The sequence below is a fragment of the Streptopelia decaocto genome, assembly GCF_964273445.1.
Source record: "Streptopelia decaocto genome assembly, chromosome: 15".
NCBI lineage: Eukaryota > Metazoa > Chordata > Aves > Columbiformes > Columbidae > Streptopelia > Streptopelia decaocto.
The window spans coordinates 10022863-10037322 of NC_138670.1; the positions used below are offsets into that span (position 1 = coordinate 10022863).

The 14460-nt window shown below is 53.1% G+C and overlaps 1 protein-coding gene across 1 annotated transcript; it reads right to left on the bottom strand.

The window, feature by feature from the left end:
* Nucleotides 1-3157: 3157 nt before the first annotated feature.
* Nucleotides 3158-9303, bottom strand: MLEC (malectin). The gene is made up of 5 exons (XM_082066320.1): nucleotides 9052-9303; nucleotides 5627-5805; nucleotides 4112-4288; nucleotides 3908-3965; nucleotides 3158-3520 (listed from the first exon to the last, which is right to left on the bottom strand). The coding sequence occupies exons 1-5, from the start codon at nucleotides 9242-9244 to the stop codon at nucleotides 3291-3293; spliced, it is 837 nt and encodes a 278-aa protein (XP_081922446.1). The 5' UTR covers nucleotides 9245-9303; the 3' UTR covers nucleotides 3158-3290.
* Between the last annotated feature and the right edge of the window lie 5157 nt (nucleotides 9304-14460).

Here is a 14460-nt window from a genome sequence, read left to right on the forward strand (position 1 = left end):
GAAAAAACAACTCAGAAGCTTCTTAAAAAGAAAACAAAAAATTTTAAAAAAGCTTCTTCAAATAGACTTTTATTCAAAGCCTGAGACAAAGGCACCAAAAAGAGAAGGGAATTCATTTGGCTCTCTGCTCACTGCCACCTGGGATAGTCAAAAGAGTCAGAGCTGTTGACTTAATCACACACACAGAGAAGGGGAAGGTGGCCTGGCTTAAAGGTAGGAAAGGAGGGGCTGATGAGGGGTAGTTAAAACAGGCTTTGGAACCACTACCCTGAGGCTGGATCCAGGCCCAAAACATGATTGATGGTGTCATCTCCCCTTTATTAAGTAGAAGCTTTATTAAAATTGCCTTATCCGCCCTTCTCTACACAACTGCTTCACCAATCAAGCCAGGGTCTGTTCTGACCCAGCTCCCCAGGCTGCTGCACAGGGACACGCATGTCATCTGCCTGCTGCTGGCTGGAGGCAACAAAGCACAAACAGGCTTGTCTGTAACCTGGCAGGAGGGGATGGACCAACAAGGAAAACTGCTCATGGCACCATAACAGGGTCAGGAACCTGTCAGCCATCAAGTCTGTAGTGAAAAAAGTGGATGAAAACTGAGCCAAAACAACTAAATTCAAGCCATGAAGGATGAACTATTCCTCCTCATTATTCTTATTCAAATAAGACAAATTCATTTGAACTGAGCAACCGGAACACAACAGCTCGCACCTTGCACAGCGTGGCCTTAGGGGCAGCTGGTGGCACCACAAGGGCGGCCTGGCTGCCAGGAGAGGCAGGGATAAACTATCCTAGAAGCCTCGTCTCCAACTCTTGCACACCTAAACGCACACCCCTTTGCTCATGCTAGGCAAGGTGCAGAGATTACTGGGTGAGCCACTAGAAGCTGAGTGATTCTTTGCTCCAAGGATGCTCAAATAAAATGCAACCTAAAAGGCCTGGAGGAGAACAGCTCCTTACAGAGGGAGAACAGCTCCTTACAGAGAAGCTTGCTTGCAATCCCAGGTTCTTTGCTTAACAAATCAGCACAGTTCATGCTTCTCAAAACTGATAAAGATCTAAATGTCTCTGTGCTCCAGTTAAAGCAATCCCCCAAACACTGGAGAATCTCTGCAGGAACCAAACAAAACAGAGCTCATATTTTATAAGAACTTTGTAAGTACTAGGATTTGAACAGCAGCTAGAAGACGAAGCAGACAACTTAAAGCTTACTGTCTTTTCATCCTAAGTTTTGTTCTTAAGATCAGCTCTCTCTAAAGCCTATCTTCCCCTTCGAGTGTGGCAAGGACCTTCTTGCTTCTCCCAAACTGGCTGTTACCACTTGTGCAATTGGAGAAAAAGTAATTAAGGCCCTAGTGCTTGCTTTTTAGCTCACAGACACAGAATTAGGGTCAGGCCTATAGCAGCGATGCACGCGATCAGAAAGGCAAGGTCGAGCGCCACTGCTGCGCAGAGCGGTGCTTTGACACCTCGTCCAGCTCCTGTTCTGGAGCTTGTGAGCTGGCAGCTCCTATCACTGCTTGAAGGTTAGGAGGAAGCAAAGGCTTCAGCTGCTTGAGCCCTGCAAGAGCAGAAAGGCTGCTCCTCTGCTTTCCTTTCCAGAAAGTAGGGAATTCTGCTGGCCCTTCTCAGCTCAAAGAAAGTCTGAGCCACTGCAGGGGAACAAATCCAATAACAATCGTAGGAAAACTCAGGGTCAGGGAGGAGCACCAGCAAGGAGGACATGGCTCAGTGCAGCTGCTCTGGGTAAAGAGAGGGCACTTCTGAGAGCAACAGCGACAGCATGAGGTAAAGTGTTCTCTAAGCCCAGAGCTCACAAGGACCAAAGCTGACCTGCAAGGGCCCATCCATGCCTGGGCCAGATCCTGCTCTGGCACACGAAACATCTCCCACCAGCCAGAAACACTCAATATGTCAGAGGCCAGGACCAGGGGAAGGTAACTCCTTGGGGCCCACAGCTCTGGGTCAGCAGGTACAGTGCGGACGTTTGCTCTGCTCAGCCTCTGTCAGACAAGCACAGCCTCTGCATGTGGAAACAGAAGCCTCTTGCAGAAATATCCCTGGGGGAAGCAAGTGAGCTTGTCTCCAGTGTTCTGCTCACTTCCAGATCTCTGGAGGCCAGTAAACCACCTTGCTCTACAGTACTGAAATGCTGGACACTTGCGCCTTCACCACAGTGCCTGGATATGCAAACAGCCATGCTAACTGAAGACACCAACCAGCTGCACTGCACTCTCACTGCTGGCAGGCAAGCGTGGTCCCCGCGACAGGGAACAAGAGCTCACTGGGAGCATCTGCGAGGTTGCTCCGCTCTGTCCTACAGCATAGGAGGGGAGCGAACTGTTACAAAGGCCAAGGAACAAGTCCAGAACTTCCTTTCTAGATCATCTGATTCTCAGCCTCTTCCAAAGGAGAGGTCACTTGCTAGAAAAGGCAAAGCAAAGAACTGGGCTTAAAATTAAACCTTCAAAAAGAAAAGGATATTAAAGGAAACAAGAGCCATAATCAATACAGAAAACAAGTGCATCGGATCTGACACTAACAATGTCAGCCTCTCACGGGCTACGGCAGAATCCCTCTGCAATGGATCTAACATTACAATTGTCAAACTAGGAAAGTCTCTCCCAACCGGTGCAGCAAATCAGGCCAGGTAAATCCCTCTGCTCCTGGCGCAGCTTGCACTCTGAGGAGGGAAACGTCTCCGCAGAGGCTGAGCAGCTAGCTGGAGTCTTGGTATCTTTATGCAGGCAAGTACCATACATTGTGTCGCACGCATTCACAGAGACGCTGAGCCAGGCTCCATCCTCCAGTCGTTAGTCACCCAGTGGCACACAACACTTCCACGCTCCTGGACAAAAAGTGTACCCAGGCCTGGTTTTGGGAGCTGCTTCCCTGCTTAAGGAACCATATTCCACCCAGCAAAGGCAGCGATCTTGCAGCACAGGGCTTTCTCTCAATGTGGGACATGGCCCGGGACTGCTGGCATCAGCTTCCAACAGCCCAGCACACAGACAGCCAGGACTCAGCTTACTCTTGGATGCCCCAGGGAGGATCGGAGGCTGCACATGGTGCGAGGGGAAGGCGAGGGCCTCGCTGCTTGCTGGCAGGGGGACGGTAAGCTCCCTTTTACCTGGACCTTCTATTCATTCCAAATGAATCATCTTTTCTTTTTTTTAATCTTTTTTTTTTTTTCCTTAAATTATGAACAATATGGAGAAATTGAAAGCAACCGTGTTTGGTCCAACTCCTTCCCTCCCAGCCCCTTGTCTGATGCTCTGTGGGGCTTGCTCTCACAATCGGCAGAGGCAGAAGAGGGTAGGAATGAAGACACCAAAGGCCACCAATATAGGAAACATGAGGCTGCTGTTGTCCGAGGCATAGGGGTTTGGTGTGCGCGGGCCTGACTGAACCCGGTTCTTATTTGCCTGTTTTTTAACACTGGAGCCATCGTCATATTCATCTTCATCATCATCATCATCTTTTTTCTCCAGACCCGGGTGCGGCTGCAGCTTTGGAACATCTGTTAGACAAGACAAAAGGCAGGATGTAACCAGGGAAATCACCCAAGTCACTCCAATCCCCGCTCCCCGATCCAGCGTGCACAACAGCAACAGGGCACCTGACACCACATCAACCCCACAGCCAGAACATCCCAGGAAACATGAGCATCCTCCCTCACAGATTGCTGCTTCTTAGTCAAAAAATGACGCAGCTTTGTGCACTCTGATGAGTAGGAGGACACTACACACCTATTTCTTTCTGCAACTGCACTCTGTGGGAAAGTGCTGAGAGAGAAGGAATTTTGGCAGAGGTGGGTCAGCAAGAGCTATCTATGATCTCACGGTCTGAGAAGCAACAGGCTGCTCTCCAAGGGGGAAGAGCCTTCTGGCTCAAAAACTGTGCTTACCTTCCACTGTTCCTTGCAGGATGTACAGGGCACAGATTTTTGGATTGTCATAGTAGCCCTAGAGAAAGCAAATTAGGAGTCAGTGCTGCAGCTTTGAGGTAAGAAATATCCTCCCTCGCCTACCATCACCTCTCCCGCCCCAGCACGCAGCTGGGTAAAAAGAGGAAAAGGAAGATCAGGGCTCTGCCCAGCAAAGCTTATTACCTTTACAAACTCAATGTGGAGCTTTCCTGTGAACGTGGAAACCTCTCCCTGGACACTCAGTTTCCCCTTTTTGATACTCATGGGAATGATCTCATCGTGAGCTGTGCTGTGGCCAACTCTGTCAAAAATGTCCAAGTCCTTCACCACCACGTGGCCATTCAAGCGAACATCAAATACCTTCAGGGCGGAAGAAATGACAGTGTGTCAGGACGGATTCAGGCACATGAAGGTTGAAAGGGGAACAGAACAGGAAAGTCTCTGCTTGTCATGCACCCAGGACCAGAAAGCATTGCAGCAAGCGCTGTTCCACCACACATGCTGCACCCCCTTGGGAAGGACTCAGAGCCCAAAAGCAGCCAGGTAAAGACACTGAATAGTTAACATTGCTTTCAAATACCTCAAAACCTGTCTTCAACTTTTAAATAACCCCTATGTCTGCCGTTCAGAACCGAGGACAGCACAATTTTATTCTGGTTTGTTCATACTTTTCTTTCCAGCTACTGAGGACCTGCTCCTGCTACCTCGGGGTGGCTGCGGCACACCACACCCCAGGGAGTTAAGCCATGTCTAACTGACGGCCTGCAGCAGAGCAGAGAAGAGGAAACATGCTGGTGAAGCACACAGGGTTTGAAGGAGATAAAATGTTGAACTGCTAACCGCATCTGTGAATTTACAGTGAAAGTTCTCCTCAGGGCCGTAATGACTCAAACTTCACTCAGCACCTGGGGAATCCCAGCGGAACCACATGAAGGAAGAGGAAGCAAAGTGCCTCAGCCCTTTGGTTTAATCTGAGGCTGCTTTTTGCATCCAGTCTGTAAGGCAGCCCCACCAGTTCTGTTCCCTGAAATACTGCTCTGGTAGGAAGGCAGCACAGTGCTTAAGGAGCAGGGTTGATGGAGCCAAGGGAAAGCCAGACTAAAACACACACCATTTCTCCCCCAGTTCATCACAGGGCCTTGAGTTCTTTGTGCTCCTGCTTCCACATCTATACATGAGGGATTTCAAAAGTGAGCAAGGATTATTCTTCTCTAAAGAGCAATAAAGAGGACAGAAATGAACTCTGGCTTTTGGGATCAGTTTGAACCAGTATCAAGTCTTATTACATTTGTAAAAATTGTTTTGAGTAGGTTATTTAACCCAGATCACTTCTCTGATACTTCCTTTAGCACAGGCATGCCGTCAGGTCAGGAACAAGCGTTCAGGAAAAAGGCAAAACCACTTCTTCTCAAAGCCAGCACAGCCTAAGCAGATCATAAAACTCCAGCGCTAGTTATGTTTAGTTGCGCATGTTTGTTTGAATACTTTGTAATGCAATTTTCCAGGCCAACTGTGTGTCTGGAATGTGGAAGAGAGCTCGAAGTTTCAGAGCCCATGAGAGCTCCAGGAATGAAGTTACCCAATTAGTGCCTTACTTCACTCCTTTCTCCAGCACACAGAACAGCAGAGGCAGCCTGGACATGCACAGTCTCAGCCAGGAGCTTGCATCACAGACACAGGCAAGGAGCTGTTGTTTACCTTCTGTTGAGACTGTGCAAAATAGACCTCTGCAAACTTCAACACCAGCACGTAGTCACCCTCCTCTTTGATGGGAACTTCGTAGCCAAAGGTTTCCTCGTTGTAACGCTCTGTCTGGTACAGAATCTGATCTTCTGCGTTGGACCGCAAGATTGGCAGCTTCATCCCATAGTCAGAAGCTGGGATGCAAGCACAAAACAGTGAGAGGAAGGGTTAATTTCTGAGGCACATGGAAGAGACACTTTATTTACTCCTGAAGCATTTAACTCTCTAAGTGGCACTTAAGCCCTCTTGTCAGACCTGTCTCCCCTCCTTGCTCCAACCAGGAAGAGGCACCACTGGAGCTGAAGCAGAAGTAGCCAAAGCCCCAGAACCTGGGGAAAAACAAGCCTGGGCTTGCTGCAGTCTAAAATACAGTGAACTCACTCGCACCATTTCAGAAAGAAGAGTCTGTTTCGCAAACAGTGGTAAAGGACTTGGCCATTGACTCCTGCTTCAAAGAGGAAAACACCTAGAATATTTTTACAACATTTTCAAATTACAAACTCTGAGTACGAAAACAAAGCAGTCAGGTAGGCCTGACTCAACTCATTTATTCAACATATTTGAATTTAGCAGTCAATGGCACCAGGTTATAGAGACTCATCCTCCTCAAGTGAAAACCTGGGGAATGGCAGATGGGTGAAAAGCATTAGACATCTTACAAAACCCTTTCTTCTCACCACAGCCACACAATACCTGCTGGCTTGAAGACAGGAAGAAGGAAGCAAGAAAGATACATGAGGGTTTCAAGAGCACCAGCAGCTCCATCAGCTGCTGTTCACACAGGCACCCAGCTGAAACAAGTGCTGCCTGCAGGCATCTGAACAGGCCCTTGAGAAGGGCCCAAACATTCCCAAACTGGACAATACCTGAGAAAATAACAGAAGTCCTAAAGTTTGCCTCTTCTCTGTCATTATTTCAGCACCCCTAGAGCACAGATCTTAACCAAGTTGACATTTTATTGTGTCAGGGTTACTGTACAAATGCAAACTGATGCATGCCTCGGGAGCTCAGGTCAAAGTAATAACCCAGCAAAGCAGGGGCAGGAGGGAAAACTGTGGATACCCCCTGCCCACTGGCACGTGGGTCAGGAGAAGCTGATCCAGACCAAGTTCTCTGCTGGCACTTGCCACTTCCACCCCCATTTCCATGGGAACAGACACTACGCTGGCCAAGACAAAGCAAGAACTACTAACCCGGCGCATGCTGCCAAAGGTGGAGCCAATGCAAACGAGCAAGAGGAAATTAATGCCAGTTCTTAGTCTCCTGTTTCACACACAGACCATCTTCTGCTTCTCTTTACCACTCAAACCCGGCAGAAAGGCTGAAGACTCTGAATCACCAGAAACAGAGGGTGAAAAGTTTAACCTGTCCTCCCACATGGGTATTTCTGGCCAGCTACAGATTACAGTGACAGCAAACCAAGGACTCCAGAGAAGTCAGCTCCCTTTGGAGGAAAGCCTGCACAGGAAGAAAGTCCTTTAATAGCCAGGAAGGTAACTGGAGAGGAAGACCCATCACCTGCGTATCTGAGGTCTGTTGACAGAGCTCTGGAAGTGAGCTTGATTTCACAGCGCTGAGGCAGCTCAGCAAGAGGAACAGTACACATTAAGATGCAACTCAACTCTGTTCAGCACCTGGCTATTCTGTAATTGCCATCAGCACATTTTGTCCTTTAGGGCACAGCGTCTGAACTGAGCCTTTAAAAGAAGAAAAGATCTTAATTTGCCCAGAGGCAGTACAGCCCAGCAACACTATCCCCAGGTCGTTTCCTCCCGGTCAGCCACATATTTCTGCTGTAGCCATTACACGCCTATCAACACAGAGAGGAGCCCAGAGTAAACCCAACAATGGTGCAATAAAAAGCCATTGAGGGAACAGCAGCTGAGAGCTCAAAGGGGTAAAGTCTCCTCTGCTGTGCCTGGCACTGCTGGCTGAAGCAGGATGGCTGTAACAGCCTGCTGTTCAGAGGAGACACCACAGGCTTTCCCCAAAAGAAGAACATGTCACAGTGTGCTTGAAAAAGACCCTTTTTTTCGCCTCAACTCAAAAATAAACTGCTCAAGTCCACAAGGACATTCTCCTTCAAGGCACACAAGTGAGAGGTGTGCGAAGGGAAGCTGACCCACAGCGATCGGGGCACGTTCTGTGACTGGGTCGCCAGCTTCCACAGGGTGACAAACACCTGACAAGCTGTACAAATATCTAAACGTGACCTCCCCTGTATGCATTGTACCCAAAAGGCTCACTGCTTGGGATGGTGTTTGCATCGTGTGAGCAACAGCAGTCCCAGCTGTATGGCACAGGGCAGTTCTCACCATCCGACATGGAAACGGGGAAGGTTAGACCTGAAAGTCAGCAGACAGCTTATCTTACCAGCGCTCCGCTACTCACCTAACAGCAGAAGCAGCTCAGCACAGCTAACTTTTCAACATATTTGTGAATCAACTAAGCTTTGGTGCACCAGTCATCAGAAAAAGGCAAAATTCATGCAGCCCGTGCAGTTTCAGGGGAAGCAGGAAAAGGTAACCCAATATAGCAGTTCTCCATCCCACCTTCCCGGTAAACAGAAGCTTTTACTGATTCAGTAGTTAGAGCAGCTGATCATATCCCATCTGCCTCTACTTCTGCTTCTGTCCCAGCCCTGCTCTGGAACACCCTGCCAGGACCAGAGCTCAGCTGCTCAGTGGCACAGACCAGCCAGCTCCATCCCAGCCAGCGATGCTCCCCGCGGGGAGCGGGCATCACCCCGCACCGCGAGGGCCCAGCTGCGCAGAGCGGGCAGAGCGCGTTCTCACTCGGAGCGCTGCAGACCGGGCTTCAAACTGGCAGATCTCGCCGTGGAAACTGGGGTGTTCCAGTGGAAAATGGGACAAGAGGAGCCAGGCGGCTGCATGCGGCCGGTTTGGCAGCCGGAGCGCTCCCCTCGCCTTTCCAGCCGAAATTCCACTCCGGCCCGCGAGGAGCGGCGTCCCCTCCGGCATTACACAACCCGCAGGGCTCATCCCGCCGGTGGGGGTGCAGCCCCGGGCCGGGCCTGGCGGGAGCACCGGCTGGCCGCGGGCTCGGCGGGTGACAAGTGCCGCTGGGGGGCCGGGCCGGAGCTCCCTGCGGGCCCCCGCTGCCCCCCGGCCGCTCCCTCCGCCAGACCGGGCCCGGGCGGCTGAGGAAGAGCAGCCCCCGCCCGGGGGCCTGCCCGGGCCACCGCGGCTCTGCGGGGAGACCCACTGACCCTCGGCGGCGGGACGGCAGCGGCGGGACGCGGGTCCCGGGCTCCCGCTGACACGGCCGGGCCCGGCCGCCCCCGGCGGAGCGGAGCGAGGCTGAGAGCGGCCCCGCCGCCGCCGGCTGCCCGCGCGGCACCGCGTCCCCCCCGCCCTCACCTCGGCCCACGCGGCCCTCGAGCGGGTCCTTGCGGAAGTGGATGCCGTTCACGTCCACATGGGCATCGCCGCCCGCGTTGACGGCCCAGACGACGCTGTCGGCGAGTCCGCCCGCCGCGCCGCGCAGCAGCGGCAGCAGCAGCAGCACCAAGGGCGGCAGCAGCGGCGCCCCGCGCGCCCCGGCGCCCACCATCTCGGGCTCCCGGCGCCGCTCCCGCCGCCCGCCCCTTCCTGCCGCCGCCAGGGGGCAGCCTACCCCGCTGCTGGGGCGGGACGCGCGCAGGCCAATCCGTGCCCCGCAACGCGAATATTAATTTTCTGCCCGCTTGCCATTAGGCGACCGCTGGCCTGTATCTGCATATTCATAACATGCCGGACCAATGGGCGACGGGAGCGGGCGAGCAGGTTTGGTTGAGAGGCGAGGGGACGGCGGCGCGCTGCGGCGGGAGGCGTGTCCGGCGGGAGCGGAGCGGGCCGGCCCGAAGCGGAACGGGGAGTCGGTCCCTGCGAGCCGGGAGTGCCCAGGGCCGGTACCGCCCGCTCGGGAAGGGGAGCGAGGGCAGAACCGGCTCCCCCGGGGAGGAACGGCAGGGAGGAACCAGGCTTCCCAGCGACATCTCTGGAGCGGGGCCGCAGGCCGGCGAGCTCCCCTCAGCGCTGGACGCCTGAGGGAACAGCCCCGCCCCCTCCGTCCCTCCAATCAGGGAGCTCCAGCGCGGCCGGAACGCAAGGCACTGTGGGACGGCGGCGGGAAGCGCGGGCCGTTGGGTTACCGAGGCAACGGGCGGCGCTGCGGCGGCACCGGAGCGGGAGCGGCCCAGGGCTCGGTGCGGGCCGTGAGGGCTCGGTGCGGGCCAGGCACGGCCTCGGCGCTCGGGGAAGCGGCTGGGAGCGGAGCTGGGGGACTGGGAGCCATGGCGCACAGGGAAAGGCAGCTGCCGGGCGGCCGGTGAGGAGCGGGACAGCTGGGTGGCGTGCGACCCCTTCGGCTCGCAACAATCCGCTTGGAAAGTACAACCGGCAATACAAGAGTAAGGTGGGGGGGCTGACCAGCTAACTGTTACATGGCCAGCGACTTTTCTCCCTGTGTTGCATTTTACAGAATGTAAGATCCTGGATTTATTTCTGGAGGGCCTTGGGGAGGGCTGGAGTGAGACATCACAGATAGAGATCGGACAAAACTCACTCACTACACAGCGTGCGGGTGCAAATAAAGTAATGTTTGCCTCTCTGTCTGGTCTTGGTGTTCCTCAAAGCTCCAGACGCCAGCCAAGCCTCGTGTCTGCACTTTGGTCACCAGCTGCATTAGCAGCAACTGCTCCTAAGTCCCAATGACATTTTATTAATTTAGGGCTTCCATAATGCATTTATCTTTATAAATAAAGGCTGAGAGCTGCAGATTGTGAATTAAGTGGGCTTGTTGCTTTTGTAACGTACCTCAGAGGCCTCTTAACAGGACACAGCCTTGGAGCAGTGAAGTCACTGCTGCTGGGAAGAGCAGCTCCTGAAACTGCAAGGTGGCTCAGGAAACCACATGCAGAAAAGTACTGTAAAACACACTTAGCACCTCTCCAGGTTAAGCCACCTCATGCTGGCTCCTGGCAAATCATCTCAGCATTACAGACCCCAGCCCTGGCAGCCTCTGATCAAATCCAGACTAATCTCCCGTATCCCTGCTGTGTTTGTGACCTGTTGGGTGCCCCCCAAGTTCCGTTAGCAAAGGAGTGCAAGCAGCCATGGCCAGAACAATGCTGTCCAGTTGGTGAGGCGGAGGGAGGCCTCTTTAGAGCTCATTTGTACTGATTACAGATGATCCACCCTAATCACTGAAGATTTCTCAGCTTAAACTGTGATGAGCTTGGGTCAGGAGCACAATTTCAAAGCACATAAACGCTCCATGTGTCAGCAGGTTACTGCCACGAGCTGCAAAAGTGAAGTGAGAAGAGGGACGGTGTGAGTCGCCAGTGGGGCTGAGGTTACGACCAGCGATGTCCAGGGGTGCGAATCTTCATATTTCGTGGTGGGGCATTCGCTGCCTCGGTGGGCACAGGGGCCGTGCAGCTGGTGATGGGGGCTCCATCACAAACCCAGCACCAAACTGTTCAACCCACACCAAATGTGCCCACGAGCAGGAATTCAGACATGAAGGGTTTTAGTAACCAACTTTTAGATATGACCCAGACAGATCGCTCAGCTGAAGGGACCTCTTTGGTCCCAGATGTGTACAAAGGCAGCTGGAAACTAACCCAGCTCATCCCCTGCCCTGGGAGTGTCAGCAGGGGCTCTCGGGCTTGTGCCAACCCTGAGGTCCCTGTTAAGTGCTCCCAGGGTTCCTGCACATCTCACAGGGAAATACCATCAACTTGAAAAGAGAGGAGTTTCCTTGGCGGAGTTCCACTCACTGAGCAGAGAGTAAACCCCCCCCCCTCTTTCCCCTCCATCCGAGGACTCAGCCTTTTTAGAGGGCAAGGCACCGAGCATTGCAATAGCTCCTCTGCCTCCCCAGTCACAGCATCCTCTCATAACCAGCCTGGGTGATTATTTCCCAACAGTCAGAAGCACATCATGAAGCAAGACGGATTAACTGAGCTGCAGCAAGTGAGGAGGGACAGTGGCCGTGCCTGTCGGGTGCAGGAGGAGCGCTCACAGCTGTGTCTGCTGTGTCCTACGCTGCCGCCCCTGAATTGTGACTTGTGCCAGCTTGTGCCCCAGATGTCAAAGGCTCTGTATCCTGTTACTAATCCACTGAGCCACCAGTCCCTTGATGCACCTGAATTTACACCAGTAACCTACAAGTGAAAGGCTCAGGGCTTTCTTCTCAATCCTTTGATCTCTCCCTGTGCCCTGGCAGCTGTGCCAAAATGACTCTCAGTATTGCATTGGTCCAGCCTGATCTACAGCCTTGATCAACCACAAGCAGTGAGGGGCACATGTTTTGGGTATCAGCCATTTCCTGCAGGAAAAAAGGGATTGGGATTTGGGATGTCCAAAAAGAGCAGTGGAGATGTGTGGGTCAGAATCAACAAGACATCTAAAGTCAACGTGAGCAGCCCCACTGCCTGGGCCCTCTCCCAGGGCTGTGGGGCTTGGGTGCCCAGAGGGGACTGGCTCTGCCCTGCTGTGTGGAGCTATTTGGAAGCCTCCTTGGTACCCGATTGGAGATGAAAGCAAAAGGATTATCTCTGGAATTAGATTATTTAGATTGGAACTTTAATCTCTGACCCTGTCTGCACAAGAAAATAGTAAAACTCCCTGTGATTATTTGGGGTTTGTTGTGCAAGGAAAACCAGGCTTGCAGCAAGAGCTTCTGCTGGAAGGAAAAAGAAATTAGTGCTTTGGAGACCTGCCCTGTCTGACCTGTTCACTGTTTCATGTAAAGACCTGGCAGAAAAGAGCTACGGATAATTTGGCAGAGACTCAGATTTCCTCAGAAGTAGCTGTGGCTCCAGGACTGCCTCTGCAATGACACAAAGGTGTCCTATTGCCACCCTTCCTCGAGCACCGGTGTCCCTGCGTTTCTTGGGAAGAGAAACAAAGCTCTGCCGTGGCATAAACACCAGGACTAAGTGAAAACGGCAGTAGCTCTCACAGAACATCACCAGCCACTGTGACTCTGCGCTGTGGAGCAGTGCAGCCTCTAGAAATGGGTTTACAATTTTAAATAAATTAAGAGTGTGTCCTGCCATCTGCCGCTGCGGGCAAAGGATGCGGCTGCTGGGTGCAGGACGCAGGGACAAGCGGGCAGAAGCAGCCACAGTGCTTGTCACCACTGACTGTCCGTCGGGCTTGTGCACGCTGGCTTGTGCCCTGGGTCGTCACTGGTCCCCACGGGCTGGCACAGTCACTCGCATAGAGGCAAGCAGCGCAGCTGTCCTGCTCTGCGTGCACACACACACGTCTTCCTCAGCAGGTTCCCCTGTAAGTGAAGCACGTTTGTGTGCCAACACTCCTATGGCAGACACAAGCCTGCACAGGTCTCTCCCTTCCCAGTATTATCCCAAATACATATTATATATAATTTAGCAGGACTCTGGACCCTGTTCAGTTTATCACCCTCCTCTCCTTAGCACAATACAGCTCAGCTGCTGTACCAGTAAACATGGAGATCTGTAAATATCCATTTTCCAATTTCTTGGCTCACACCCACATTTCTAAGACAGGACCAGCTCCATAGATACACACACATAGTTTGCATACACCCACTTGCAAACAAACTCTTCTACTGCTGCCCTCCTGGGTACCTATCTGCACTCCCTGCTTCATGCGCACACACGCAAACCTTTCCCAGTGCACGTCTGTGCAAACACAAGTACACACACACAAATATAAACACGGTTCTTCCATTGCTGGGGTATCGGCCATCACTGCAGCTATGCTGGTTGGCACAGCAACAGGAAAGCAGAAGAGAAAATCCTCCGCTGGGACACGGACTTGCGGAACCTGAGAATTTGAAAGGAAACCTGGGAAGTGAAAGATTTGAGATGGAGGAAGCAGGAAGATATTGGTCCCTAAACTTCCAGTTGGAGTACGAGGGCAACTGAAAGGAAAACAGCTCCCAGTCACGTAAGGAACACACAGCAATGATGATGCCCTTTGAAGCCAAGCAGAAATTCATCCTGACAAGTTGTGACTGAGCTTCTGCATGGAGAAGCGGGACAACTGTAGGTCTGGCAGAGTCGCGAAGGGAGCAGGAGGCTGGGAGCATCTTGGGGAAAGGGAAGGAGGACGAGCATCTGAGGTGTCTGTGAGCAGCTGGCAGGGCCCGGAGGCCGCTGTTGTCACCGCTGCAGCCACGTGCAGCACTTTTGGGAGTGAACAAGCTGGACAGTGGGGCAGTGCTGCACAAGGAGGCTCCTGGCCAACCGCCAGCACCAAGTGTCACAGCTCAGCTCCCGCAGCACAGCCCGTGCTGTGCACACAAAGTTGTGTTTGAAACGGTCTGAAAAGGGGGGGTGGGCTATTGCTGCCTGTCCCCCTCCCACCCAGCTCCCCTCTCTGCCCTTTCTCCCGTTGCTCCTTGCCCCGCTGCCACAGGGGCTCTCACCTTGCAAGCCAGGGGGGTGCAGATGTGGGGACCCTCCACATTGCCCTCACCGAGAGGCACCCCTAGGTCCCTTTGCCATGAGGACGGCAGGAGGGAGGACAGAGCCTGCCACAGGCTCCGGGGCTGGCGGTGCCCCCCCTTCCTGCAGCAGGACTTGCCTCTGCACCCCAGCGCAGACATCGCTGTGCGCATCTGCCACAGCCCTTCTCCCCCCGCCCAGCCACCACCTCTCACAGGGACACCCAGGCTCCACATCAGTTCAGCGTGCATATTTATCGCTTTCCCCCCGCAAGACATGTATTTGAATTTACTCTTGGTAAACATAACCACAGGAGATGCAAATATGTGCCGGGGAAGCATAAATA

Excerpts from the sequence above, each read along its gene's own strand:
- MLEC (XM_082066320.1), bottom strand. The coding sequence starts at position 9,244 with ATGGTGGGCGCCGGGGCGCGCGGGGCGCCGCTGCTGCCGCCCTTGGTG. Across the intron at positions 4,289-5,626 it reads TTGCACAGTCTCAACAGAAG|GTATTTGATGTTCGCTTGAA; the intron begins GTAAACAACAGC and ends TCCGCCCTGAAG. Across the intron at positions 3,521-3,907 it reads CCTGCAAGGAACAGTGGAAG|ATGTTCCAAAGCTGCAGCCG; the intron begins GTAAGCACAGTT and ends CTTGTCTAACAG.